This window comes from Pelodiscus sinensis, unplaced genomic scaffold (genome assembly GCF_049634645.1).
Source record: "Pelodiscus sinensis isolate JC-2024 unplaced genomic scaffold, ASM4963464v1 ctg154, whole genome shotgun sequence".
In the NCBI taxonomy this organism is placed as follows: Eukaryota; Metazoa; Chordata; order Testudines; family Trionychidae; genus Pelodiscus; species Pelodiscus sinensis.
In genome coordinates, this window is record NW_027465870.1 from 113,520 (window position 1) to 141,443 (window position 27,924).

Consider the following 27,924-nt stretch of genomic DNA (forward strand, 5'->3'; position numbering starts at 1 on the left):
CCGGATTGACTCCAGGCGCTGAGAGCAGAATCCATCTCTGACCCCCTCGCACACGGGAGTGACGCCAGATGGAGCCTGGGTGCAAACAGGCGTGACTCCGGATTGACCTCGGTGGAGCTGAACGCACAGCTGTCCCGGACCCCACTGTAGGCGAGGTGACTCCGACTCAACGGGGGTGGCCTGGCAACAGGGCCCCCACCCCCCACCCAAACACGTGTACATACACACACACACGCATGTGGGTGTGTCAGATCCAGTCAGGCTGGTTTCTGGTTGGGTGGGGCCTCTTGGCGCTAGGAAGAGGGTGGGACTCACCTTTTCCAGGTGAGACGCCGGGTTTACAGGGCTCTGGGAGTCCGACAGCCTCAGCCGGGCATCATGGCCAGCGCCAAACAGCAAGATCAGGTAACGGGGCCTCTGCCCCAGGGCTGGGATAGGCACCCGCTGTGGGGCGGGGTCAAGCTGGGGCCTCCGGACAACAAGCTCTGGAAGGAGCCGCCGGAGGACAGAGACAGAATAAGGGAATCGGGGAGCTCTGAATGTCCCCCCTCGCCAGACTGGTGGGGCTGAAGCTTGAGGGGTGCTCTGGGTGTTGGGGGGCTGGGCTCTGAGTAGCCCCTATCTGAGGAGGGCCCTGAGTGGGCAGGGGGGCCGCTGAGGGTCCCCTCTCCAGAAGTGAGGGGTTGGGGGGATTGGGCCATTCTTAGGGATGGGGGGGCTCTGAGAGCCCCCTCTCGCTGGGGGTGGGGGTGGGGGTGGCTCTGGGGATTTCCTTTTCTCAGCCCCTGATCTGGCTTCTCCATCCCCCTCCCTCACTCCAGGCCTGGATCCCCAAACGCTTCAGGAAGAAAACCTGCACAACCTACATCGAGGATCCACGGGACGCGGGGTAAACGGGGTCCAGCTCCCCCTCCCCTGCATCGGGGATGCCTTAAGATTGCTCCCCAGAGTCCAGGGAGCGCCCAGGCCCTTCCCCCTGCACCCCAAGTATTTTTTGCCCTGTGCAGAGCGGAGTGTGTCTCATTACATGCTGCAGCGTCCCCTCCGGTGCAGCCCCTGAGACCCCCTCTTCCCCACAGTGACCCCTCGTCCACCCCAGTATCCAGTCACCCTGTCCCTGCCCCTTCCAGCATCCCCGGTTCTTCCCTCTCCAGTGCCCCCGAATCCCCCCGTGACCCCTGTCTGCTCCCCAGCGTCCCCCCTCAGTGCCAGTGCGGAAGCCCCCGGGCCGACCACGTCTCCGTGGCGGTGGAAGATGCCTTTGGAACTGCTATTGTCAGCAAATGGGACTCGGCCCAGCACACCACGGAGGGGCCCACGGATGCCTTCGGGGAGCTGGATTTTGTGGGGGCCAGTGGCAAACCCAGCAAGGTGAAGGGCTGCGGATCGGGAGTTGGGAGTGAGGGGCACTGCCAGGGCTGTGGGGGGGGCAGGGTTGGGAGTGAGGGGCACCGTCAGGGCTGGGGGGAGGGGCATGGGTCAAGAATGAGGGTCACCGTCAGGGCTGGGGGGGGGCTGTGGGTCGGGAGCGAGGGGCCCCATCAGGGCTGTGGGTCGGGAGTGAGGGGCACCACCAGGGCTGTGGGGAGCTGTGGGTCGGGAGCGAGGGGCACCATCAAGGCTGTGGGTCGGGAGTGAGGGGCACCACCAGGGCTGGGGGGAGCTGTGGGTCAGGAGTGAGGGGCACCGCCAGGGCTGTGGAGAGCTGTGGGTCGGGAGTGAGGAGCACCGTCAGGGCTGGGGGGTGCTGTGGGTCAGGAGCGAGGGGCACCATCAGGGCTGTGGGTTGGGAGTGAGGGGCACCACCAGGGCTGGGGGGAGCTGTGGGTCGGGAGTGAGGGGCACCGCCAGGGCTGTGGGGAGCTGTGGGTCAGGAGTGAAGGGCACCACCAGGGCTGTGGGGGGGGGCTGTGGGTCAGGAGTGAGGGGCACCACCAGGGCTGGGGGAGGCTGTGGGTCGGGAGCGAGGGGCACCGCCAGGGCTGGGGGGGCTGTGGGTCGGGAGCGAGGGGCACCGCCAAGGCTGGGGGAGGCTGTGGGTCGGGAGCGAGGGGCACCGCCAGGGCTGGGGGGGGCTGTGGGTCGGGAGCGAGGGGCACCGCCAAGGCTGGGGGAGGCTGTGGGTTGGGAGCGAGGGGCACCGCCAGGGCTGGGGGGGGCTGTGGGTCGGGAGTGAGGGGCACCACCAGGGCTGGGGGGGGCTGTGGGTCGGGAGTGAGGGGCACCGCCAGGGCTGGTGGGGGCTGTGGGTCGGGAGTGAGGGGCACCACCAGGGCTGGGGGGGGCTGTGGGTCGGGAGTGAGGGGCACCGCCAGGGCTGGGGGGGCTGTGGGTTGGGAGTGAGGGGCACCACCAGGGCTGGGGGGGGCTGTGGGTCGGGAGTGAGGGGCACCGCCAGGGCTGGGGGGGGCTGTGGGTCGGGAGTGAGGGGCACCACCAGGGCTGGGGGGGGCTGTGGGTTGGGAGTGAGGGGCACCACCAGGGCTGGGGGGGGCTGTGGGTCGGGAGTGAGGGGCACCGCCAGGGCTGGGGGGGGCTGTGGGTTGGGAGTGAGGGGCACCACCAGGGCTGGGGGGGGCTGTGGGTCGGGAGTGAGGGGCACCGCCAGGGCTGGGGGGGGCTGTGGGTCGGGAGTGAGGGGCACCGCCAGGGCTGGGGGGGGCTGTGGGTTGGGAGTGAGGGGCACCACCAGGGCTGGGGGGGGCTGTGGGTCGGGAGTGAGGGGCACCGCCAGGGCTGGGGGGGCTGTGGGTTGGGAGTGAGGGGCACCGCCAGGGCTGGGGGGGCTGTGGGTTGGGAGTGAGGGGCACTGCTTAAACTTTTCCCCTTCCCCGGCCAGTTCATCCGCCTGTCGGACTCCTCGGACCCTGCGCTCGCCTACAGCCTGGTGACTGATCACTGGAAAATCCCCCCGCCGAACCTGGTGGTGTCGGTGGTTGGGGGCGATGGGGAGGCCCCAGTGCGGGCCTGGCTCCGGGACGTGCTGCGGAAGGGCCTGGTGAAAGCAGCACAAAGCACAGGTGAGCCCCTGTCCCACAGTGGAAAGCTGGACGTGCAATGCCCTCCCGCGTGCTCCCGCTGGTGCGCGCCGTGTCAGCCGCAGGCTGTCCTGTGCAAAGGGCAGCACGCTCCGTGCGAACGCCACCGTGCACCCTCTCTCGCACATGGATGTGCAAAAGGCCACACCCTGCCCCGGGCGCATAGCCCGCTGCCCTGTGCACGTCCCACAAGACTCTGCTGCGCACAGATGCCGCTTTGTGCTGACCCCCATGCACAGAGCCACGCTTGGCGCACCCCAAGGGCCTGCCACAGACCGGAGGGAGGGGTGAAGCCTGCGGGCGAGCCCCATTGAGTATCTGTCTCCCAGCAGGCTCTGGGTGTGACGCTGGGGTGGGGAGACGGGGTTTGTGGGGGGACCGGGACGGTTGTTACCCTCTCAGCCTGTCTCCCCCAGGCGCGTGGATCATGACGGGGGGGCTGCAGGCCGGGATTGGGCGCTACGTGGGGGAGGCCGTCCGGGACCACGCTACAGCCAGCACCAGCCCCTGCGCCCCTGTGGTGGCCATGGGCATCGCGCCCTGGGGCGTCGTGGCCAACCGCGAGGCCCTCGTCAACCCCAAGGTACCGCCAGGAGGGGGGTCCTGACAGCCGGAGGTCTCCCCTGGGGGCCTTATTGGAGCATCAGTCTGGGGTGTCTCTGTGGGGCAGGCTGGGAGCTGGGGGCGTTTCCAGGGGTCAGGCCAGGTGCCTGGGGGTCTCTGTGGGGCAGGCTGGGAGCTGGGGGCGTTTCCAGGGGTCAGGCCAGGTGCCTGGGGGTCTCTGTGGGGCAGGCTGGGAGCTGGGGGCGTTTCCAGGGGTCAGGCCAGGTGCCTGGGGGTCTCTGTGGGGCAGGCTGGGAGCTGGGGGCTGTTTATGGGGAGGATTGGGCTGGGTACCGGGCAGTCTCTGGGGGGTTGGGCTGGGTGCTGGCGCATCTCTGGGGTCACCAGCCCCTCCCACCTGTTCCGCCCCCCAGGGCTCGTTCCCGGCTCGCTACGTGCGGGTGCCCCCGGTGGGCACCACCCGCCCCCTGGACAGTAACCACTCGCTCTTCTTCCTGGTGGACAACGGCTCCCGGGGGCAGCTGGGGGGCGAAAGCCGCTTCCGCGCCCACCTGGAGAAGCACATCGCCCAGCAGAGGGTGGGTGCTGGCGGTGAGTACCCCAGCCATACACCACCAGCCATACAGCCCCAGCCAGGCTACCCCAGCCTGGTTACCTTGGTTACCCCCTGGCCCTGTCATCCTGGCCATACACCCCCAGCCAGGCTACCCCAGTCATACAGCCCCAGCCTGGTTACCTTGGTTACCACCTGGCCCTGTCACCCTGGTCATACACCCGCCAGCCAAGTTACCCCGGATACTGCCTGGCCCGGTTACCCAGGCGACCCTCTGGTCTGGTTACCCCCTGGGCCAGTCATACACTCCCAGCCAGGCTACCCCGGTTGTACAGCCCCAGCCTGGATACCTCGGTTACCCCCGGTTACCCAGGTTACCCTCTCCCGGCCCCGGTTACCCACAGCCAGGTTACCACGGTCACCCACCCCCAGCCTGGATACACCAGTTATCCTCCAGCCCAATTACCACAGTCACACATCCCCCGCCTGGTTACCATGGTTACCCCCGGCCCAGTTACATGGTAAGCCCCCCAACCCGGTTATCACAGTCACACACACACACACACACACACACAGAGGTTACCACGGTTTCTCCTAGCCTGATCATCACAACACAGTTGTCCCCCTCCCCGTTGCCAGGTTACCATGGACAGACAGACACACAGACACAAACACACACCAGGTTTAGTCACCCTTCCTCCCCACTTAACTACGTCTGCCCCCCCCCCACACACACAGGCTGCCCCTTCCCTCCCCAGCAGAGCTCCCCAGAGCTGGTCATGGTCTCTCCATCCAGAGAGAACCCAGGTGTCCTGACCCCGGTCAGGGGGGAGACCCCAGGCGTTCTGGCCCAGGAGTGTGGGGGGGAGACCCCAGGCGTTCTGGCCCAGGCGTGTGTGTGGGGGGGAGAACCCAGGCGTTCTGGCCCAGGAGTGTGGGGGGGAGACCCCAGGCGTTCTGGCCCAGGAGTGAGGGGGGAGACCCCAGGTGTTCTGGCCCAGGTGTGGGGGGGAGACCCCAGACGTTCTGGCCCAGGTGTGGGGGGGGAGACCCCAGGTGTTCTGCCCAGGTGGGGGGGAGACCCCAGGTGTTCTAGCCCAGGTGGGGGGGAGACCCCAGGTGTTCTGGCCCAGGAGTGAGGGGGGAGACCCCAGGTGTTCTGGCCCAGGTGTGGGGGGGGAGACCCCAGACGTTCTGGCCCAGGTGTGGGGGGGGAGACCCCAGGTGTTCTGGCCCAGGTGAGGGGGGGAGACCCCAGGCATCTTGGTCCCTTGGGGCTCCACCCATTAGCCTCTGCCCACACAATCGTCTTTGAGTCTTGCCGGGGACACACCCATCACCCCCCCCCCCCCCCCGTCCCACAGGAACAGGCAGCATCGAGATCCCTGTGCTGGTCATGGTGATTGGGGGCGACGCCTCTGTGTTCACGGTAAGGGGGGGTCTGGGGGACACACACTGACCTGGGAGGACTGGGGGGAGGGGATGGGCATGGGGAAGTTAAGGGGGGAACCAGGGGTCTGTGGGGCAGGGTGTGGGGGAGGGACATAGGGGGTTAATTGCTGTGGGGGTCAATTGGGGAGGTGGGAGTGGGGAAGGGACACACGGGGGGGCCATGGAGGGCATTATGGGGCCTGGGTGGTTGATGGTTCCGGTGGGGGGGGCACCCTGACCCTTTTGCTGACCTCCCCCTCCCCAGCGTGTGCGTGAGGCCGCCGAAGCTGCCATCCCCTGCCTGCTGGTCGGAGGTTCAGGGGGGGCGGCCGACTGCCTGGCCCAGCTCCTGGAGGACAAGCAGCTGGGCGAGGCGAGCCGGGTGCTGGTGCAGGAGAAGCTGCAGGGACGCTTCCCCCCCGACGACGTGCCAGGCCTGGCCGAGCAGGTACCACGGCGTCCGGGGAGGTGGGGTGAGACCCCCCCAGGCGGAGCACTGGCGGGAGGGGTGGGGGTGCAGGGGGGAACGGGGATGTGGGACATGCCCCCCCAGGCAGAGTAGATCCTGGCGCGGGGGGGGTGAGGGTTCAGGGGGTAACGGGGATGTGGGACATGCCCCCCCCCAGGCAGAGCGGATCCTGGCGCGGGGGGGGGTGAGGGTGCAGGGGGTAACGGGGATGTGGGACATGCCCCCCCCCAGGCAGAGCGGATCCTGGCACGGGGGGGGTGAGGGTGCAGGGGGTAACAGGATGTGATACTTGCTCCCCCCAGGCGGAGCGGATCCTGGCGCTGGGGGGGTGAGGGTGCAGGGGGTAACAGGATGTGGTACTTGCTCCCCCCCAGGCGGAGCGGATCCTGGCACTGGGGGGGGTGAGGGTGCAGGGGGTAACAGGATGTGGTACTTGCTCCCCCCAGGCGGAGCGGATCCTGGCGCTGGGGGGGGTGAGGGTGCAGGGGGTAACGGGGATGTGGGACATGCCCCCCCCAGAAGGAGCGGATCCTGGCGCTGGGGGGGGTTAGGGTGCAGGGGGTAACGGGGATGTGGGACATGCCCCCCCCCAGCAGGAGCGGATCCTGGCGCTGGGGGGGGTTAGGGTGCAGGGGGTAACAGGATGTGGGACATGCCCCTCCCAGGCGGAGCGGATCCTGGCACTGGGGGCGGTGAGGGTGCAGAGGTAACAGGATGTGGTACTTGCTCCCCCCAGGCGGAGCGGATCCTGGCGCTGGGGGGGGGGGTGAAGGTGCAGGGGGTAACAGGATGTGATACTTGCTCCCCCCAGACGGAGCGGATCCTGGCGCTGGGGGGGGTGAGGGTTCAGGGGGTAACAGGATGTGGTACTTGCTCCCCCCAGACGGAGCGGATCCTGGTGCTGGGGGGGGTGAGGGTGCAGAGGTAACAGGATGTGGTACTTGCTCCCCCCAGGCGGAGCGGATCCTGGCGCTGGGGGGGGTGAGGGTGCAGGGGGTAACAGGATGTGGTACTTGCTCCCCCCAGGCGGAGCGGATCCTGGCGCTGGGGGGGGTGAGGGTTCAGGGGGTAACAGGATGTGGTACTTGCTCCCCCAGGTGGAGCGGATCCTGGTGCTGGGGGGGGGTGAGGGTTCAGGGGGTAACAGGATGTGGTACTTGCTCCCCCCAGGCGGAGCGGATCCTGGCGCTGGGGGACTTGGTCACAGTCTATTCAGACCAGGAGGGGCTGGAGGAGTTTGAGACGGTGCTGCTTAAAACACTGGTCAAAGGTGAGACCCCATGGGGTCCCCCCAGGTCCAACCATGCTGCTCCTCCCCCCAGCTGGCTCCCTGGGACCGCCCCACCCACTCCAGGGTATCCTGCCCCTCTCCCGCTGCCCCTCCTGGCCCCCGGCCTCTCCCATGGGCATCACGGTTACCGGCCTGGCTGCACCCCCAGCCCATGGGCCCAGGCAGCTGCTCGCTGGGGTGCAGACGGTGACCGTTCCCCGGCTCTGGGGGAGGGGAGCCCCCGGGCTGGCCCATCACAGGGGAGAACCCAGGGTGGGACAGACTCACTCTGCATTGACACGGCTTTGGGATGAGCCCTGCCCATTCCCCCCCCGTGGGGAAACTGAGTCACACGGTGCCACAAGCCGCCCCCCTTCCCTCCACAGGCTGCCACCGGTCGGCGGAGGCCACCCAGTACCTGGACGAGCTGCGCCTGGCCGTGGCCTGGAACCGCGTGGACATCGCCAGCTCCGAGCTCTTCCGCGGAGATATCCACTGGGAGGTGGGGGAGGAGCTGGGGGGGGATCCCAGAGGGGAGCTGAGAGGGCTCCTGGCTCAGGGAGAGGGGAGACCCCAGGGGGAAGAGCTGAGGGGGGGACCCCAAGGAGTCAGGGGATCCCAGTTGGTGGGTGGGTGGGCCCAGGGGAGGGGAGACCCCAGGGGGAAGAGCTGGGGGGAGACCCCAAGGAGTCAGGGGATCCCAGTCGGTGGGTGGGTGGGCCCAGGGGAGGGGAGACCCCAGGGGGAAGAGCTGGGGGGAGACCCCAAGGAGTCAGGGGATCCCAGTCGGTGGGTGGGTGGGCCCAGGGGAGGGGAGACCCCAGGGGGAAGAGCTGGGGGGAGACCCCAAGGAGTCAGGGGATCCCAGACAGTGGGTGGGTGGGCCCAGGGGAGGGGAGACCCCAGGGGGAAGAGCTGGGGGGGGACCCCAAGGAGTCAGGGGATCCCAGTCGGTGGGTGGGTGGGCCCAGGGGAGGGGAGACCCCAGGGGGAAGAGCTGGGGGGAGACCCCAAGGAGTCAGGGGATCCCAGTCGGTGGGTGGGTGGGCCCAGGGGAGGGGAGACCCCAGGGGGAAGAGCTGGGGGGAGACCCCAAGGAGTCAGGGGATCCCAGACAGTGGGTGGGTGGGCCCAGGGGAGGGGAGACCCCAGGGGGAAGAGCTGGGGGGAGACCCCAAGGAGTCAGGGGATCCCAGTCGGTGGGTGGGTGGGCCCAGGGGAGGGGAGACCCCAGGAGGAAGAGCTGGGGGGAGACCCCAAGGAGTCAGGGGATCCCAGTCGGTGGGTGGGTGGGCCCAGGGGAGGGGAGACCCCAGGGGGAAGAGCTGGGGGAGACCCCAAGGAGTCAGGGGATCCCAGTCGGTGGGTGGGTGGGCCCAGGGGAGGGGAGACCCCAGGGGGAAGAGCTGGGGGGAGACCCCAAGGAGTCAGGGGATCCCAGACAGTGGGTGGGTGGGCCCAGGGGAGGGGAGACCCCAGGGGGAAGAGCTGGGGGGGGACCCCAAGGAGTCAGGGGATCCCAGTCGGTGGGTAGGCGGGCCCCAGGGGGAGGAGCTGAGGGGGACCAGTGGCAGAGGGACCCCTGTGGGGAGCTGAGGGGGGGTTGGGAGGCCGCACAGGACCGGGGGGGGTCGGGGGGGAGGGCTGGTGAGCACAGGACGGGTACTAACCTGGGGTCCTTGCCCCTCCCTCCCCCACAGCCCAGCCAGCTGCAGGGGCCCATGCGGGACGCGCTGCTGGGCGACCGCCCGGCCCTGGTGCGGCTCTTCGTGGAGAACGGGTTGGACCTGGACGAGTTCCTGAGCTGGGGGTGCCTGGAGGAGCTGTACCAGGGGATCCCCGAGGCCTCGCTGCTGCACCAGCTGCTGGAGCGGCGCAGGGGGGGGGGGCGAGCCCCCCCACTACCAGCCTGTGAAGCACTCCCCAGACTACCCCGTGCTCCAGCTGGTGGGCCGCCTGCTGCACGACCTGCTGGGCGACACCTGCGCCCCCTTCTACGCCGGGCTGCACCCCCCTCATGGCAAGGTGGCTGGGGTGTGTGGGGCTGGGGTGTGGGATGGGTGGGGCACGTGGGGGGCTGGAGTAAGTGGGGGGGCAGGGGAGGAGGGATGTGGAATGGGGTACGTGAGGGGTGGAGTGCAGGTTGGGGCTGGGACATGGAATGGGGAATATGGGGGGCTGGAGTAAGTGGGGAGCTGGGGGGCAGGGGCGTGGGATGGGGCACCGGGGGCTGAGGTGTAGGTTGGGGGCTGGGACATGGAATGGGGGGCTGGAGTAAGTGGGGAACTGGGGGGGCAGGGATGTGGGATGGGGCACATGGGGGGGCTGGAGCAAGTGGGGGGGCAGGGGAGGAGGGATGTGGAATGGGGTACGTGGGGGGTGGAGTGAGAGTTGAGGGCAGGGATGTGGGATGGGGCACGGGGCTGGGGTGTGGGTTGGGAGCTGGGAAATGGAATGGGGCACATGGGGGGCTGGAGCAAGTGGGGGGCTGGGGCAGGGACATGGAATGGGGCACATGGAGGCTGAGGCGTGGGGGGCAGGCAGGGGCAGGGACGTGGGATGAAGCACAAGGGGGGAGAATGTAGGGGGCTGGCCAGGGGACCAGGGTGCTTGGGGGGGCAAGGATATGGGAGGAGGGGGTACATGCTGTCTGGGGCAAGTGGGGTGCAGGCTGGGGCACACCTGGGGCCGAGGGGATTGGGTTACTTGCTGGGACTGATGGAGGCTGGGGTGTGCGGGTGGAAAGAGGGGGCATGAGGGGGCAGAGGTACGTGGGAGGTCTGTAGGGGCAGGGGCAGGGTGGGATTGGGCCTGAGGATTTGGGGGGCGGTGGGGGAAGATGGGGGTTTTCACCCTGCCCCTTTCATCCTCCCAGAAGAAGGGGTCTCTGCTGGACTGCGCCCGGAGCCCTTGGGCCGACCTTTTCATCTGGGCCCTGCTGCTGAACCGCGGGGAGATGGCCACCTATTGCTGGGAGATGGTGAGCGGCCCCGGGGGGCAGGGGGGGACCCGGAGGGGGATGGGAGCCTGGGGAGGGAAAGGAGCAAATGAAGGATTCCCATGGAAGGGGGTGCCCTGTCTTCCACCGTGCCCCACCCCCAGCCCCAGACTGAGCGGGGGGCACAGATCCGGGGGGGTCTCCCCGAAGGCCCTGGGCGGGGTGGCTCTCACAGGGTGACTCTCGGCCCCCCAGGCCCCGGACGGGGTGGCGGGGGCACTGGTGGCCGCCCGGATCCTGCGGGAGCTCTCGCACCACGAGCTGGATGCGCAGGAGGCCGCGGACATGAAGCAACTGGCCATGACGTTTGAGAACCTGGCCATCGGTGAGAGGGGCGCAGCCGCGTGAAGAATGGGGTGCGGAGGACAGTGCGGGGGGCAGGGGGTGATACTGGAGTTCAGGGTCAGTATGGGGGGTTGCATGGTAATACAGGAGTATAGGGGTGCTATGGGGGTGATACAGGAGTACTGGGGAGATGCTGGTTCTGGGGGGATGGACACTCGGGGGGCAGTTCAGGGGGATGGGGTATGGGGTAATAAGGGGATGGGGTGCAGGGGCGATAAGGGGATGAGGTACAGGGGCGATAAGGGGTGGGGTGCAGGGGAGATAAGAGGGTGGGGTGCAGGGGTCGGTAAGGTGAATGGGGTGCAGGGGTGATAAGGGAATGGGGTACAGGGGACGATAAGGGGGATGGGGTACAGGGGTAAGGGGATGGGGTGCAGAGGTGATAAGGGGATGGGGTATGGGGGTAAGGGGATGGGGTACAGGAGGTAAGGTGAATGGGGTGCAGAGGCGATAAGGGGATGGGGTACAGGGGGTGATAAGGCGGATGGGGTACAGGGGGTAAGCGGATGGGGTGCAGAGGCGATAAGGGGATGGGGTACAGAGGGTAAGGTGAATGGGGTGCAGAGGCGATAAGGGGATGGGGTACAGGGGACGATAAGGGGGATGAGGTACGGGGGTAAGGGGATGGGTGCAGAAGTGATAAGGGGATGGGGTACAGGGGCAATAAGAGGGATTGGGGTACAGGGCTGATAAGGGGGGTGCAGGGGAGATAAGGGGATGGGGTGCAGGGGTAATAAGGGGATGGGGTATAGGGGTACAGGGGCGATAAGGTGGATGGGGCGCAGAGGGTGATAAGAGGGTGGGGTGCAGGGTCGATAAGGGGACGGGGTGCAGGGGGCGGACACTCGGGGGCGCACGGGGGGCCGGGCGGTCCCTGGGGTGCCTGCGTGACCCCTCTGCCCCACAGGCGTGTTCGGCGTGTGCTACGAGAACAGCGAGACACGGGCCTTCCAGCTCCTTGTGCGTCGCTCCCACCTCTGGGGCAACGTCACCTGCCTGCAGCTGGCCTGGCTGGCTGAGGCCCGATGCTTCTTCGCCCACGACGGGGTGCAGGTACCTGACGGGGGAGGGGGCGGGGTGGGCACTGGGGGAGCTGAGGGGGCAGGCACTGAGGGATGGGATGGGGGCAGATACCAAAGTATGGGAGGGGGCAGGGCCGGGTACTGAGTTACTGTGGGGGAAGGGGAGCAGGTACTCAGGTAGGAGTAAGGTGGGAGAGTGGGTACCAAGGCAGGGGAGGGGGGCAGGTACCAAGGTGGGGAGGGAGTGGAGTGCAGGAAGTGAGGTGGGGGAGGGGTGGATATTGAGGTGGGGCGGGGGAGGGGTGCAGGTACCGAGGTGGGGAGGGGATGGGGTGCAGGAAGTGAGGTGGGGGAGGGGTGGATATTGAGGTGGGGCAGGGGAGGGGTGCAGGTACCGAGGTGCGGGAGGAGTGGGGTGCAGGAAGTGAGGTGGGGGAGGGGTGGATATTGAGGTGGGGGCGGGGGAGGGGTGCAGGTACCGAGGTGGGGAGGGAGTGGGGTGCAGGAAGTGAGGTGGGGGAGGGGTGGATATTGAGGTGGGGCGGGGGAGGGGTGCAGGTACCGAGGTGCGGGAGGGAGTGGGGTGCAGGAAGTGAGGTGGGGGAGGGGTGGATATTGAGGTGGGGGCGGGGGAGGGGTGCAGGTACCGAGGTGGGGGGGTGCAGGTTCTGGGGAAGGGGGCTGTGGTGAGAAGTGACCCCCCCATGTCCGCAGGCGCTGCTGTCCCAGAACTGGTGGGGGGAGATGGAAGGGGCGACGCCCGTCTGGCAGCTGCTGCTCACCTTCTTCTGCCCTCCCTCATCTTCACCAACCTCATCACCTTCAGGTGGGCGCTGGGGGCCCCAGGGAGGGGGTCAGCTACAAACGGGGCACTGCTGCGGGGAAGCTCGCAGCCCCAGAGACCCCCCCCCAACTCAATCTTCCCCTTTCTCCTCAGAACACCGGAGGAGGATCTGCAGGAGGGGACCCCCCCCACCCTGGAAAACCTGGACACTGAAGGGAAATACCCCCTGGAGGAGATCCCTAGAGGGTAAGGGGGCAGCCTGGGGTCGAGGTGCCCCATCCATTGGGGCGCTGAGGGGTTCTGAACTCCGCAAGATCAGCCCCTCTCCCCAGCCCCATCTCTCTTGCACCTCAGCCCCTCCCTCCCCCCAGCCTCTGCCCCCTCCTGCACCCACCCCACGTAACCCAAACCCTCTGTCCCCCACTCCTGCAACCCAAATCTCAGCCATGCGCCCTTCCCCCCTTGTTCCCCTCCCCTCGCATTCCTCCTGCACCCTCCTCCCTCCTACACCCCTCCCTTCCCCCCTCCTGCACCCCTTCCCCCTGCATTCCCCCTGCACCCTCCTCCCTCCTACACCCCTCCCTTCCCCCCTCCTGCACCCTCCCCCCTCATTCCTCCCGCACCCTCCTCCCTCCTACACCCCTCCCTTCCCCCCTCCTGCACCCCTTCCCCCTGCATTCCCCCTGCACCCTCCTCCCTCCTACACCCCTCCCTTCCCCCCTCCTGCACCCCTCCCCCTCATTCCTCCCGCACCTCCTCCCTCCTACACCCCTCCCTTCCCCCCTCCTGCACCCTCCCCCCTCATTCCTCCCGCACCCTCCTCCCTCCTACACCCCTCCCTTCCCCCCTCCTGCACCCCTTCCCCTGCATTCCCCCTGCACCCTCCTCCCTCCTACACCCCTCCCTTCCCCCCTCCTGCACCCCTCCCCCCTCATTCCTCCCGCACCCTCCTCCCTCCTACACCCTCCCTTCCCCCCTCCTGCACCCCTTCCCCCTGCATTCCCCCTGCACCCTCCTCCCTCCTACACCCCTCCCTTCCCCCCTCCTGCACCCCTTCCCCTGCATTCCCCTGCACCCTCCTCCCTCCTACACCCCTCCCTTCCCCCCTCCTGCACCCCTTCCCCCTGCATTCCTCCTGCACCCTCCTCCCTCCTACACCCCTCCCTTCCCCCCTCCTGCACCCTCCCCCCTCATTCCTCCCGCACCCTCCTCCCTCCTACACCCCTCCCTTCCCCCCTCCTGCACCCCTTCCCCTACATTCCTCCTGCACCCTCCTCCCGCCTACACCCCTCCCTTCCCCCCTCCTGCACCCCTTCCCCCTACATTCCTCCTGCACCCTCCTCCCGCCTACACCCCTCCCTTCCCCCCTCTTGCACCCCTTCCCCCTGCATTCCTCCTGCACCCTCCTACACCCCTCCCTTCCCCACTCCTGCATCCCTTCCCCCTGCATTCCTCCTGCACCCTCCTACACCCCTCCCTTCCCCACTCCTGCATCCCTTCCCCTGCATTCCTCCTGCACCCTCCTCCCTCCTACACCCCTCCTTCCCCCCTCCTGCACCCCTTCCCCCTGCATTCCTCCTGCACCCTCCTACACCCCTCCCTTCCCCACTCCTGCATCCCTTCCCCTGCATTCCTCCTGCACCCTCCTCCCGCCTACACCCCTCCCTTCCCCCCTCTTGCACCCCTTCCCCCTGCATTCCTCCTGCACCCTCCTACACCCCTCCCTTTCCCACTCCTGCATCCCTTCCCCCTGCATTCCTCCTGCACCCTCCTCCCTCCTACACCCCTCCCTGCCCCCTCCCCCTGCATTCCTCCTGCACCCCTCTCTCCTCTCGTGCCCTTCCCCCTCCTGCAGCCCTCCTGAACATTTCCCCCTCCTGAACCCCTCCCACTCATGAACCTTTCCCCCGTCTTGTACCCCTCCCCCTTCATTCCTCCTGCACTCCTCCCCCTCTAGCACCCTTCCCCCCTTTTGCACCCCTCCTCCACATTAGAGTCCTTTCCTGCACCCCTGCCCCAGATCACAACCCTCTCCCAGTCCCTTACCCCAAACTCCCTTCTGCACCCCCCGTCCAGGCCCCCTCTATTAATAGCCTGGGCGAGTGGGGCCCTTGGCCACTTACCAAACTCTTGGAGTTGGCCCCATCAAAGATTATTGGCCCCCCTGCCCCACCCAGCATGTCTAGGTCTGCCTGCCCCCTCCCCCCAGCCCAGCTGCGCCCCCACCTCCAGACTAGCCTCCGATATCTGCCCCAGCAGCTCCTCTCCCCCTCCCCTGCCTTTGTCTGTCCCAAACTGGGTCGCCTGGGCCCCTCTCTGCTCTGCCTCCCCCTTCCCCCCTCCTGTGTCCCCCCCTTGCTGGACCAGCTGGGCAGGGTGGGGGGCCTCTCTCTGCAGCCCGTTGGCCAGACCCGGCCGGGTCTGCCAGGCCCCAGGGCACCCGTACAGTAACTCCCCCCCCCCATACACCAATGACACCCAGAGACACTGAGCCCCCCCCCCCCGAACCTCCCAAGACTCAGAGAAGGGCCTGGCCATTGTGTTCGTGGGGGAGGCCGTCCCCCCGAAATTCCCACCCGAGGCGGCCTGGGGCCATAAGTGTCCCCAGGGAACACCCACTGCCTCAGATGCACTGGGGTGGAATTCCAATGCCGACCCTCCAGGCAGGGATTGGGGCGGTGCCCAGGGAAACTGAGGCACACACCAGGCCAGCAGAAATCACATGCTCCATACCAAGGGGAATAACACCCCCCTTTGGGCACATCCATATCTAGTCCCTCTGCCCCCTGCCCGCCCATGCTGAGACCTGTCTACCAGACCCCCCATACAGAACTCCGCCTCCCCCCCCAGCAGACTGAAGTCCTCCTGCTGCTCCTGCCTCCGGCCAGGCCCGGCCTGGCTGCACCGCTGGCACCAGTTCTGGGGCGCGCCCGTCACGGCCTTCCTGGGCAACGTGGTGATGTACCTGCTCTTCCTGCTGCTCTTCTCCTACGTGCTGCTGCTGGACTTCGCGCCCCCCCCGCCGCTCGGCCCCCGGGCACCGAGGTCCTGCTCTACGTCTGGGTCTTCACCCTGCTGTGCGAGGAGCTGCGCCAGGGCTGCTTCAGCGGGCACCAGCGGCTGGGCCTGCGTGTCCGCGCCTACCTGCAGGACACCTGGAACCAGTTCGACCTCACCGCCCTGGGGCTCTTCCTGCTGGGCGCCGCCGGTGAGACCCTGGCTCGGGGACCCCTGGGCATGGCCCCCCCGGGCACGGCCCCCCCATTGGGCAGGGGGACCCCCAGCACGGCCACCCCTGGGGCATAGCAAGCCCTTAGGCATGGCAACCCTTGGGCATGGGGACCCCCGGGCACAGAAATCCCCTGGGCACGGCCACCCCTTGGGCATGGGGACCCCCGGGCACAGAAAGCCCCTGGGCACAGCCACCCCTTGGGCATGGGGACCCCCGGGCACAGAAAGCCCCTGGGCATGGCCACCCCTTGGGCAGGGGGACCCCCGGGCACAGAAAGCCCCTGGGCATGGCCACCCCTTGGGCAGGGGGACCCCCGGGCACAGAAAGCCCCTGGGCACGGCCACCCCTTGGGCATGGGGACCCCCGGGCACAGAAAGCCCCTGGGCACGGCCACCCCATGGGCATGGGGACCCCCGGGCACAGAAAGCCCCTGGGCACGGCCACCCCATGGGCATGGGGACCCCTGGGCACAGAAAGCCCCTGGGCACGGCCACCCCATGGGCAGGGGGACCCCCTGGCACAGAAAGCCCCTGGGCACGGCCACCCCATGGGCATGGGGACCCCCGGGCACAGAAAGCCCCTGGGCACGGCCACCCCATGGGCAGGGGGACCCCCGGGCACAGAAATCCCCTGGGCACGGCCACCCCTTGGGCAGGGGGACCCCCGGGCACAGAAATCCCCTGGGCACGGCCACCCCATGGGCATGGGACCCCTGGGCACAGAAAGCCCCTGGGCATGGGCACCCCATGGGCATGGGGACCCCCTGGCACAGAAAGCCCCTGGGCACGGCCACCCCTTGGGCATGGGGACCCCCGGGCACAGAAAGCCCCTGGGCACGGCCACCCCTTGGGCATGGGGACCCCCTGGCACAGAAAGCCCCTGGGCACGGCCACCCCTTGGGCATGGGGACCCCCGGGCACAGAAAGCCCCTGGGCATGGCCACCCCTTGGGCATGGGGACCCCCGAGCACAGAAAGCCCCTGGGCACGGCCACCCCTTGGGCATGGGGACCCCCGGGCACAGAAAGCCCCTGGGCATGGCCACCCCTTGGGCATGGGGACCCCCGGGCACAGAAAGCCCCTGGGCACGGCCACCCCTTGGGCAGGGGGACCCCCGGGCACAGAAATCCCCTGGGCACGGCCACCCCTTGGGCAGGGGGACCCCTGGGCACAGAAAGCCCCTGGGCATGGCCACCCCTTGGGCATGGGGACCCCTGGGCACAGAAAGCCCCTGGGCACGGCCACCCCTTGGGCATGGGACCCCCGGGCACAGAAAGCCCCTGGGCACGGCCACCCCATGGGCATGGGGACCCCTGGGCACAGAAAGCCCCTGGGCACGGCCACCCCTTGGGCATGGGACCCCCGGGCACAGAAAGCCCCTGGGCATGGCCACCCCTTGGGCAGGGGGACCCCCGGGCACAGAAAGCCCCTGGGCATGGCCACCCCATGGGCATGGGGACCCCTGGGCACAGAAAGCCCCTGGGCACGGCCACCCCTTGGGCATGGGACCCCCGGGCACAGAAAGCCCCTGGGCATGGCCACCCCATGGGCATGCCCGAGGCATGGGGAACCCAGCACAGCCGCCCCTTGGGCACGGGGAACCCTGGGCACCCCCACAAGGCCCCGTCACCCCCTCCTCCCCCCAGGATGTTCCCTGGCACCTACGAGTCGGGGCGCACCGTGCTCTGCCTGGACTTCATGGTCTTCACCCTGCGGCTCATCCACATCTTCGCCGTCAACAAGCAGCTGGGCCCCAAGATGATCATTGTGGGCAAGATGGTGAGGGGGGAGATCAAGGGGGAGGGGGAAAGGGCCGGGGGTGGGGGCAGTCTGATGGGGAGGGGGCCACTGAAGGGAGGATCAAGGCGGTCTGAGCAGGAGGGGGGAGTAGGCCCATGGGGGTGGTGGGGGGGGGTCTGAGCAGGAGGTGGGGGGGCATGGGGAACTGGTCCCCCCCCAGGAGCTCATCCCCCTCCCCCCAACAGGTGAAGGATGTTTTCCTCTTCCTCTTCTTCCTGGCCGTCTGGCTGGTGGCCTACGGGGTGACGACCGAGGGGCTGCTGCACCCCAGTGACCAGCGGCTGCCCTGGATCTTCCGCCGCGTCTTCTACCGGCCCTACCTGCAGATCTTCGGCCAGATCCCGCTCAACGAGATCGACGGTGAGTGGCGCCCGCCCACACCAGAGCCTGGCTAGCTCAGGGGGCGGGGGGCTCTCTCTTCTAGGGTCCGGCTAGCTCAGGGGGCGGGGGGGCTCTCTCTTCTAGGGCCCGGCTGGCTCAGGGGGCGGGGGGGGGCTCTCTCTTCTAGGGCCCGGCTAGCTCAGGGGGCGGGGGGGCTCTCTCTTCTAGGGCCCGGCTGGCTCAGGGGGCGGGGGGGCTCTCTCTTCTAGGGCCCGGCTAGCTCAGGGGGTGGGGGGCTCTCTCTTCTAGGGCCCGGCTAGCTCAGGGGGCGGGGGGGGCTCTCTCTTCTAGGGCCCGGCTAGCTCAGGGGGCGGGGGGCTCTCTTCTAGGGCCCGGCTGGCTCAGGGGGCGGGGGGCTCTCTCTTCTAGGGCCCGGCTGGCTCAGGGGGCGGGGGGCTCTCTCTTCTAGGGCCCGGCTAGCTCAGGGGGCGGGGGGCTCTCTCTTCTAGGGCCCGGCTGGCTCAGGGGGCGGGGGGCTCTCTCTTCTAGGGCCTGGCTAGCTCAGGGGGCGGGGGGCTCTCTCTTCTAGGGCCCGGCTAGCTCAGGGGGCGGGGGGGCTCTCTCTTCTAGGGCCCGGCTAGCTCAGGGGGCGGGGGGCTCTCTCTTCTAGGGCCCGGCTGGCTCAGGGGGCGGGGGGCTCTCTCTTCTAGGGCCCGGCTGGCTCAGGGGGCGGGGGGCTCTCTCTTCTAGGGCCCGGCTAGCTCAGGGGGTGGGGGGCTCTCTCTTCTAGGGCCCGGCTAGCTCAGGGGGCGGGGGGGCTCTCTCTTCTAGGGCCCGGCTGGCTCAGGGGGCGGGGGGGGCTCTCTCTTCTAGGGCCCGGCTAGCTCAGGGGGCGGGGGGCTCTCTCTTCTAGGGCCCGGCTAGCTCAGGGGGCGGGGGGCTCTCTCTTCTAGGGCCCGGCTAGCTCAGGGGGCGGGGGGCTCTCTCTTCTAGGGCCCGGCTAGCTCAGGGGCGGGGGGCTCTCTCTTCTAGGGCCCGGCTGGCTCAGGGGGCGGGGGGCTCTCTCTTCTAGGGTCCGGCTAGCTCAGGGGGCGGGGGGCTCTCTCTTCTAGGGCCCGGCTAGCTCAGGGGGCGGGGGGCTCTCTCTTCTAGGGCCCGGCTGGCTCAGGGGGCGGGGGGCTCTCTCTTCTAGGGTCCGGCTAGCTCAGGGGGCGGGGGGCTCTCTCTTCTATCTCTTCTAGGGTCCGGCTAGCTCAGAGGGTGGGGGGCTCTCTCTTCTAGGGCCCGGCTAGCTCAGGGGGCGGGGGGCTCTCTCTTCTAGGGCCCGGCTAGCTCAGGGGGCGGGGGGGCTCTCTCTTCTAGGGTCCGGCTAGCTCAGGGGGCGGGGGGCTCTCTCTTCTAGGGCCCGGCTGGCTCAGGGGGCGGGGGGCTCTCTCTTCTAGGGTCCGGCTAGCTCAGGGGGCGGGGGGCTCTCTCTTCTAGGGCCCAGCTAGCTCAGGGGGCGGGGGGCTCTCTCTTCTAGGGTCCGGCTAGCTCAGGGGGCGGGGGGCTCTCTCTTCTAGGGCCCGGCTAGCTCAGGGGGCGGGGGGCTCTCTCTTCTAGGGCCTGGCTAGCTCAGGGGGCGGGGGGCTCTCTCTTCTAGGGCCTGGCTGGCTCAGGGGGCGGGGGGGCTCTCTCTTCTAGGGCCCGGCTAGCTCAGGGGGCGGGGGGCTCTCTCTTCTAGGGTCCGGCTAGCTCAGGGGGCGGGGGGCTCTCTCTTCTAGGGCCCGGCTAGCTCAGGGGGCGGGGGGCTCTCTCTTCTAGGGCCCGGCTGGCTCAGGGGGCGGGGGGCTCTCTCTTCTAGGGTCCGGCTAGCTCAGGGGGCGGGGGGGCTCTCTCTTCTAGTGCCCAGCTAGCTCAGGGGGCGGGGGGCTCTCTCTTCTAGGGCCCAGCTAGCTCAGGGGGCGGGGGGCTCTCTCTTCTAGGGCCTGGCTGGCTCAGGGGGCGGGGGGCTCTCTCTTCTAGGGCCCGGCCGGCTCAGGGGGCGGGGGGCTCTCTCTTCTAGGGCCCGGCTGGCTCAGGGGGCGGGGGGCTCTCTCTTCTAGGGCCCGGCTGGCTCAGGGGGGCGGGGGGGCTCTCTCTTCTAGGGCCCGGCCGGCTCAGGGACCGGGGGCAGCAATGGGGTGAGGCCAGCTGGGGGGTGGGGACTGGGTCCAGCTGGCCGGAGAGTAGCAAGGGGGGCCGGCCAGGGGCCAGCAAGGGGGCCGGCCGGCCGGGGGCCAGCAATGGGCTGGGGCCGGCCGGCCGGGGGCTCACGGCCTCTCCCCCAGCGGCGCTCATGGCGGCGTCGAACTGCACGGACGACCCGGTGGCCATCCTGATGGAGGAGGCAGAGCCCTGCACCAACACCTACGCCAACTGGCTGGTGCTGGTTCTGCTCGTCATCTTCCTGCTGGTCGCCAACATCGTGCTGCTCAACCTGCTCATCGCCATGTTCAGGTACCGGAGGGGGCGGGGCCTCGGTGCACGTGGGCCTGCCCTGACACGGGTGCGAGGGGGCCAGGGCACGGGGCCACGTGCCAGGAGTGCCTGGTGATCAATGAGTGCATAGTGAGTTGACATGCCCGTGCACCCATAGCCGTGGAAAGCTGATGAGTGTGCAAGACCCTGGTGCACTAGTGCATGTGGAGGGCAAGTTGACCCCAGTGCACGTGCAGAGGGTGTGCTGACCAGCGTGCAAGGCTCCAGTGCACTAGTGCATGTGGAGGGCAAGGTGATCAGTGTATGAGGCCCCGGTGCACTCGCACGTGTGGAGGATGAGCTGAGCAGTGTGCGAGGGCCCAGTGGGGGTGGGCGCGGGGGCGGGGGCAGTCTGGTGCCCCTCCACGCCCGCTGACAGCCCCCTCGCCCCCCAGTTACACCTTCGCCAAGGTGCAGGGCAACAGCGACAACTACTGGAAGTCGCAGCGCTACAGCCTGATCCTGGAGTATCACAACCGGCCGGCGCTGGCCCCGCCCTTCATCCTCATCAGCCACCTGCTCCAGCTGCTGCGGCCCAGCACGCGGGGGGGGCTCTGCCAAGAGCCACCACTTCTGTGAGTGGGGGGGCTCCCCGTGGGGCGAGGGCCAGCGCTGGGGAGCAGGGACGGGGGGGTGGCACTAGGGGGGCAGGGACCACAGGGCGGTGCTGGGGGCAGGTGCCAGAGGGTGGTACCAGGGGTCAGGGAGGAGGAACAGCATTGGGGGGGCAGGGAGCAGATGCCAGGGGTGGCGCTGGGGGGGCAGAGACGAGGGGGCAGATGCCAGGGGTGGTGCTGGGGGGCAGAGACGAGGGGGCAGAGGCCAGGGGTGGTGCTGGGGGGCAGAGACGAGGGGGCAGAGGCCAGGGGTGGCGCTGGGGGGGCAGGGGCCAGATGCCTGGGGCGGCGCTGGGGGAGGGGCCAGGGAGCAGATGCCAGGGGGTGGCGCTGGGGGGCAGAGACGAGGGGGCAGAGGCCAGGGGTGGCGCTGGGGGGCAGAGACAAGGGGGCAGAGGCCAGGGGTGGCGCTGGGGGGCAGAGACGAGGGGGCAGAGGCCAGGGGTGGCGCTGGGGGGCAGGGACGAGGGGGCAGAGGCCAGGGGTGGCGCTGGGGGGCAGAGGACGAGGGGGCAGAGGCCAGGGGTGGCGCTGGGGGGCAGGGACGAGGGGGCAGAGGCCAGGGAGCAGAGGCCAGGGGTGGCGCTGGGGGGCAGGGACGAGGGGGCAGAGGCCAGGGGTGGCGCTGGGGGACAGAGGCCAGGGAGCAGAGGCCAGGGGTGGCGCTGGGGGGCAGGGCCGAGGGGGCAGAGGCCAGGGGTGGCGCTGGGGGGCAGAGGCCAGGGAGCAGAGGCCGGGGGTGGTGCTGGGGGGCAGGGCCGAGGGGGCAGATGCCAGGGGTGGCGCTGGGGGGGCAGGGCCGAGGGGGCAGAGGCCAGGGGTGGCGCTGGGGGGCAGGGCCGAGGGGGCAGAGGCCAGGGGTGGCGCTGGGGGGCAGGGCCGAGGGGGCAGAGGCCAGGGGGTGGCGCTGGGGGGGCAGGGACGAGGGGGCAGAGGCCAGGGGTGGCGCTGGGGGAGCAGGGGCCAGATGCCTGGGGCGGCGCTGGGGGAGGGGCCGGGAGCAGATGCCAGGGGTGGCGCTGGGGGGCAGAGACGAGGGGGCAGAGGCCAGGGGTGGCGCTGGGGGGCAGGGCCGAGGGGGCAGAGGCCAGGGGTGGCGCTGGGGGGCAGAGGCCAGGGAGCAGAGGCCAGGGGTGGCGCTGGGGGGCAGGGCCGAGGGGGCAGAGGCCAGGGGTGGCGCTGGGGGGCAGGGCCGAGGGGGCAGAGGCCAGGGGTGGCGCGTGGGGGGCAGGGCCGAGGGGGCGGCGCTGGGCAGGGCTGGTCCCACCTGCTTGTCACGTGCCTCTCGTCTCCTCTGCGCCCGGACGCCGGGGGTCCCAGCGCGGCAGCTGAGCCCGGAGCAGGAGGCCCCGCTGCTCACCTGGGAGGCCGTGCAGAGGGAGAACCACCTGGTGGCCCTGGGCCGGCAGAAGCGGGAGAGCGACTCGGAGCGGCTCCGGCGCACGTCCCACAAGTGAGGGGGCAGGGGCAGGGGAGGGTCACACTGGAATGGGGGGGGTGGGGGGCCTGGGGTGCAGAGGGCGGGTGGGGGCATCGGAGCGGGGGGCTGCCTGGGGACGAGGGGTGAACCCCCAAGTGACCCCATCTTCCCCCGCAGGGTGGACCAGGCCTTGAAGCATTTGGCCGAGGTCCGAGAGCAGGAGCGACGGCTGAAGACGCTGGAGACGCAGGTGGGAGCGTGGGGGGGGGGGGCACGTGGGGTAACCAGAGGGGGGATCTGGGGGGGGGCAGGAGGAGTGGGGGTGGGAGGGGCAATGGTTCCTGGGGGAGCGGCTGTGGGGGTCCTGAGCCCCTGCCCTGCCCCCCCAGATGGAGTACTGCACCAGCGCCCTCGCCTGGATGGTGGGCACCCTGGCCCAGAGCGAGCTGGGAAAGAGCCGCCCCCGCCCCCCCCCACGCTCAAAAAGGGTGAGTGAACCCCCCAGCCCCCCAGCACTAGCTCCCCCCTTCCCTTGGCCCCCAACGGACCCTCCCCTCCACTTCCCAGAGCCCCCCCTGAGAAACAGGCCAAAGCCACAGGGGGAGGGGGGAGGGGGAGGGGGAGGAAAGGATTAATCACCCCCCCCCCGGGCTGGCTGGTAGCAGTGGGGCAGCGCCCCCCACTCATGCTGTATTGTCTGTCCTGACTCCCCCAGAGTGATGCCCCCACCCCAGCGAGAAAGGTCCGTTCCCAGAATGGACGTCTAGCTGCGACCCCGGGGCCCGGGCCCCACGGACTCACCCCACCCTCCGGCTGCGACCCCGGGGCCCGGGCCCCACGGACTCACCCCACCCTCCGGCTGCGACCCCCGGGCGCCCGGGCCCCACGGACTCACCCCACCCTCCGGCTGCGACCCCGGGCGCCCGGGCCCCACGGACTCACCCCACCCTCCAGCTGCGACCCCCGGGGGCCCGGGCCCCACGGACTCACCCCACCCTCCGGCTGCGACCCCCGGGCGCCCGGGCCCCACGGACTCACCCCACCCTCCGGCTGCGACCCCGGGCGCCCGGGCCCCACGGACTCACCCCACCCTCCGGCTGCGACCCCGGGGCCCGGGCCCCACGGACTCACCCCACCCTCCGGCTGCGACCCCGGGGGCCCGGGCCCCACGGACTCACCCCACCCTCCAGCTGCGACCCTGGGGCGCCCGGGCCCCACGGACTCACCCCACCCTCCGGCTGCGACCCCGGGGGCCCGGGCCCCACGGACTCACCCCACCCTCCGGCTGCGACCCCGGGCGCCCGGGCCCCACGGACTCACCCCACCCTCCAGCTGCGACCCCGGGCGCCCGGGCCCCACGGACTCACCCCACCCTCCGGCTGCGACCCCGGGGGCCCAGGCCCCACGGACTCACCCCCACCCTCCGGCTGCGACCCCGGGCGCCCGGGCCCCACGGACTCACCCCACCCTCCAGCTGCGACCCCGGGCGCCCGGGCCCCACGGACTCACCCCACCCTCCAGCTGCGACCCCGGGCGCCCGGGCCCCACGGACTCACCCCACCCTCCAGCTGCGACCCCGGGCGCCCGGGCCCCACGGACTCACCCCACCCCTCCAGCTGCGACCCCCGGGGACCCGGGCCCCACGGACTCACCCCACCCTCCGGCTGCGACCCCGGGGCCCGGGCCCCACGGACTCACCCCACCCTCCGGCTGCGACCCCGGGCGCCCGGGCCCCACGGACTCACCCCACCCTCCGGCTGCGACCCCGGGCGCCCGGGCCCCACAGACTCACCCCACCCTCCGGCTGCGACCTCGGGGGCCCGGGCCCCACGGACTCACCCCCACCCTCCGGCTGCGACCCCGGGGCCCGGCCCCACGGACTCACCCCACCCTCCGGCTGCGACCCCGGGGGCGCCCGGGGCCCCACGGACTCACCCCACCCCTCCGGCTGCGACCCCGGGCGCCTGGGCCCCACAGACTCACCCCACCCTCCGGCTGCGACCTCGGGGGCCCGGGCCCCACGGACTCACCCCACCCTCCGGCTGCGACCCCGGGCGCCTGGGCCCCACAGACTCACCCCACCCTCCGGCTGCGACCCCGGGGGCCCGGGCCCCACGGACTCACCCCACCCTCCGGCTGCGACCCCGGGGCCCGGGCCCCACGGACTCACCCCACCCTCCGGCTGCGACCCCGGGGGCCCGGGCCCCACGACTCACCCCACCCTCCGGCTGCGACCCCCGGGGCCCGGGCCCCACGGACTCACCCCACCCTCCGGCTGCGACCCCGGGGCCCGGGCCCCACGGACTCACCCCACCCTCCGGCTGCGACCTCGGGGGCCCGGGCCCCATGGACTCACCCCACCCTCCGGCTGCGACCCCGGGCGCCCGGGCCCCACGGACTCACCCCACCCTCCGGCTGCGACCCCGGCGCCCGGGCCCCACGGACTCACCCCACCCTCCAGCTGCGACCCCGGGCGCCCGGGCCCCACGGTCTCACCCCACCCTCCAGCTGCGACCCCGGGCGCCCGGGCCCCACGGACTCACCCCACCCTCCGGCTGCGACCCCGGGGGCCCGGGCCCCACGGACTCACCCCACCCTCCAGCTGCGACCCCGGGGCCCGGGCCCCACGGACTCACCCCACCCTCCGGCTGCGACCCCGGGGGCCCGGGCCCCACGGACTCACCCCACCCTCCAGCTGCGACCCCGGGGCCCGGGCCCCACGGACTCACCCCACCCTCCGGCTGCGACCCCGGGGGCCCGGGCCCCACGGTCTCACCCCACCCTCCGGCTGCGACCCCGGGCGCCCGGGCCCCACGGACTCACCCCACCCTCCAGCTGCAACCCCAGGGCCCGGGCCCCACGGACTCACCCCACCCTCCGGCTGCGACCTCAGGGCCCGGGCCCCACGGACTCACCCCACCCTCCGGCTGCGACCTCGGGGGCCCGGGCCCCACGGACTCACCCCACCCTCCGGCTGCGACCTCGGGGGCCCGGGCCCCACGGACTCACCCCACCCTCCGGCTGCGACCTCGGGGGCCCGGGCCCCACGGACTCACCCCACCCTCTGGCTGCGACCTCGGGGGCCCGGGCCCCACGGACTCACCCCACCCTCCGGCTGCGACCTCGGGGGCCCGGGCCCCACGGACTCACCCCACCCTCTGGCTGCGACCTCGGGGGCCCGGGCCCCACGGACTCACCCCACCCTCCGGCTGCGACCCCGGGCGCCCGGGCCCCACGGACTCACCCCACCCTCCGGCTGCGACCCCGGGCGCCCGGGCCCCACGGACTCACCCCACCCTCCGGCTGCGATCCCAGGTGCCCGGGCCCCACAGACTCACCCCACCCTCCGGCTGCGACCTCGGGGGCCCGGGCCCCACGGACTCACCCCACCCTCCGGCTGCGACCCCGGGCGCCCGGGCCCCACGGACTCACCCCACCCTCCGGCTGCGATCCCAGGTGCCCGGGCCCCACGGACTCACCCCACCCTCCGGCTGCGACCTCGGGGGCCCGGGCCCCACGGACTCACCCCACCCTCCGGCTGCGACCTCAGGGCCCGGGCCCCACGGACTCACCCCACCCTCCGGCTGCGACCTCGGGGGCCCGGGCCCCACGGACTCACCCCACCCTCCGGCTGCGACCTCGGGGGCCCGGGCCCCACGGACTCACCCCACCCTCCGGCTGCGACCTCGGGGGCCCGGGCCCCACGGACTCACCCCACCCTCTGGCTGCGACCTCGGGGGCCCGGGCCCCACGGACTCACCCCACCCTCCGGCTGCGACCTCGGGGGCCCGGGCCCCACGGACTCACCCCACCCTCTGGCTGCGACCTCGGGGGCCCGGGCCCCACGGACTCACCCCACCCTCCGGCTGCGACCCCGGGGCCCGGGCCCCACGGACTCACCCCACCCTCCGGCTGCGACCCCGGCGCCCGGGCCCCATGGACTCACCCCACCCTCCGGCTGCGACCCCGGCGCCCGGGCCCCACGGACTCACCCCACCCTCCGGCTGCGACCCCGGCGCCCGGGCCCCATGGACTGTCCTTGAGGGCTGCAGCCCAAGAGCTCCCTGCTGTGTGAATCACGATGCCTGGATGCTACAGATTTTGGGGGGGGGGGGGGGGGTGTCTGAACGTCTTACTTCATGTTACCTGAATTTGTTGTTTTATTAATAAAAACTGATCCTTGTGGAAGTGAGAGCCGGGCCGGGGGGGGGCGCTGGGGGGCAGGCTGGGGCTGGGGGGGCCTGAGTTGGGGCTCACTGGTTGTGACCTGAACAGTCCTTGGGGGGGCCCCCTTCAGTGCGACAGCCCCTTCTTGGGGCTCCTCCGGGGGGGCAGCCCCTCCTGGCACCCCCCCCCCCGTTCTCAGCCCCTGCAGGCCTGGCTCTGCCTGCCCCTCAGGGACCCCTGGCTCTGGCCCTGGAGCCCCGCGCCCGGCAGGTCAGGCAGGGGGGTCAGTGGGCGTCTGGCCCCAGTGCAGGAACCTCCCCCAGCCCTGGGCCTGGCCCCCTTGGCCCAGCGCGGCTCCCTCTGTCCTGCAGCCCTCCCCTCCCCTCCCACAGCCCAGCCTCCGCCCCCCCCCCCCCATGGCTTCTAGCAGAGCTCCCCCCGCTTTGTCTGACCTGGTAACTAGGTCCCTGGGCCCTTCTCCGATTCACCTCCTCCTCCTCCCTCCTGTGCCCGCCCCCACCCTACTGGGACCAACTGGGCAGAGTGCGGGGGCGAGGGGGGGGCTCTCTTCCCTCTGGCCTCACACTGGCCAGACCTGGCTGTGCCACCTGAGCTAGGCTGGGCCTCTCGGTCACTGGGTCCCCCACTGCAGGCTGGAGTTTCGGGGTCCCTGCTGCTACGTGAGGTCACCCCTGGTCCTGTGCAACAGCAAACCCTCCCCCGCCCCCTCATTACACACTCAGTGCACAGGGAAACTGAGGCACGGACACTATCCAGCTAAAATCCTACAAAAATCCCCACTTTGTCCCAATGCGGGGTGTGGCGCAGTGGGGGGGGGGGCTGTCTGCTCTGTATCCCGGGGTCCCCCTGTGCTGGGAGGTGCGATTCCCACTGACTCCCCCACGCGTGGTGATGTGGTGTCAGGACCTTGCTGGCTGCTGTGCCTGGGCTGTGGGCTGGGGGGGGACCTCTACTGGCCCCTGCCTGTGAGCACGGCCCAGCAGGGGGGCTGCCTAAGTCAGGTAGACAAAGACCCAACCGGTCAGACCAGTTGGGGCAGCCAGGGAACTAAGGAAGTGAGTGTTGGGGGAAGGGTCAGTCTTGGGCTGGAACCATGAAGGGGGGGGCTGGAATCGAGGGGCCTAGGGACCCCATCTCAAGGGGGCTGAGGCATCCTGGCTCCGCGGACTCCTGTAGCCACATCACGGCTGGGCTGTGCTGTATCCTGGAGAAGCAATAACCCCCCTCCCCCATTCTACCAGCTGGCGGAGTCTGTTCGGGGCTGCAGTGTCGGGGGATCCCGACACCTCGGCATAGTGGTGTCAGCAGTGGGATGCACGGCACTCCGTGGAGGGATGCAGGGGCTGCACCAAGGGGCTGTGGAGGAGCCTGGGGC

The 27,924-nt window shown here is 70.5% G+C and overlaps 1 protein-coding gene across 1 annotated transcript; it reads left to right on the forward strand.

The window, feature by feature from the left end:
* Positions 1-259: 259 nt before the first annotated feature.
* On the forward strand, positions 260-27,845 carry LOC102455983 (transient receptor potential cation channel subfamily M member 4). The gene is given in 30 exon segments (XM_075915830.1): positions 260-405; positions 822-889; positions 1,194-1,371; positions 2,840-3,020; positions 3,455-3,621; positions 4,016-4,193; positions 5,520-5,584; positions 5,852-6,034; positions 7,226-7,325; positions 7,712-7,827; positions 9,026-9,145; positions 9,147-9,350; positions 10,201-10,305; positions 10,519-10,648; positions 11,576-11,721; positions 12,405-12,486; positions 12,489-12,516; positions 12,628-12,720; positions 15,325-15,496; positions 15,499-15,682; positions 17,347-17,483; positions 17,690-17,864; positions 20,135-20,303; positions 20,720-20,888; positions 20,890-20,899; positions 22,262-22,394; positions 22,539-22,611; positions 22,751-22,849; positions 23,077-23,267; positions 27,791-27,845. Coding segments are annotated over 30 exon segments (3,738 nt in total). The 5' UTR covers positions 260-378.
* The last annotated feature ends 79 nt before the right edge of the window (positions 27,846-27,924 follow it).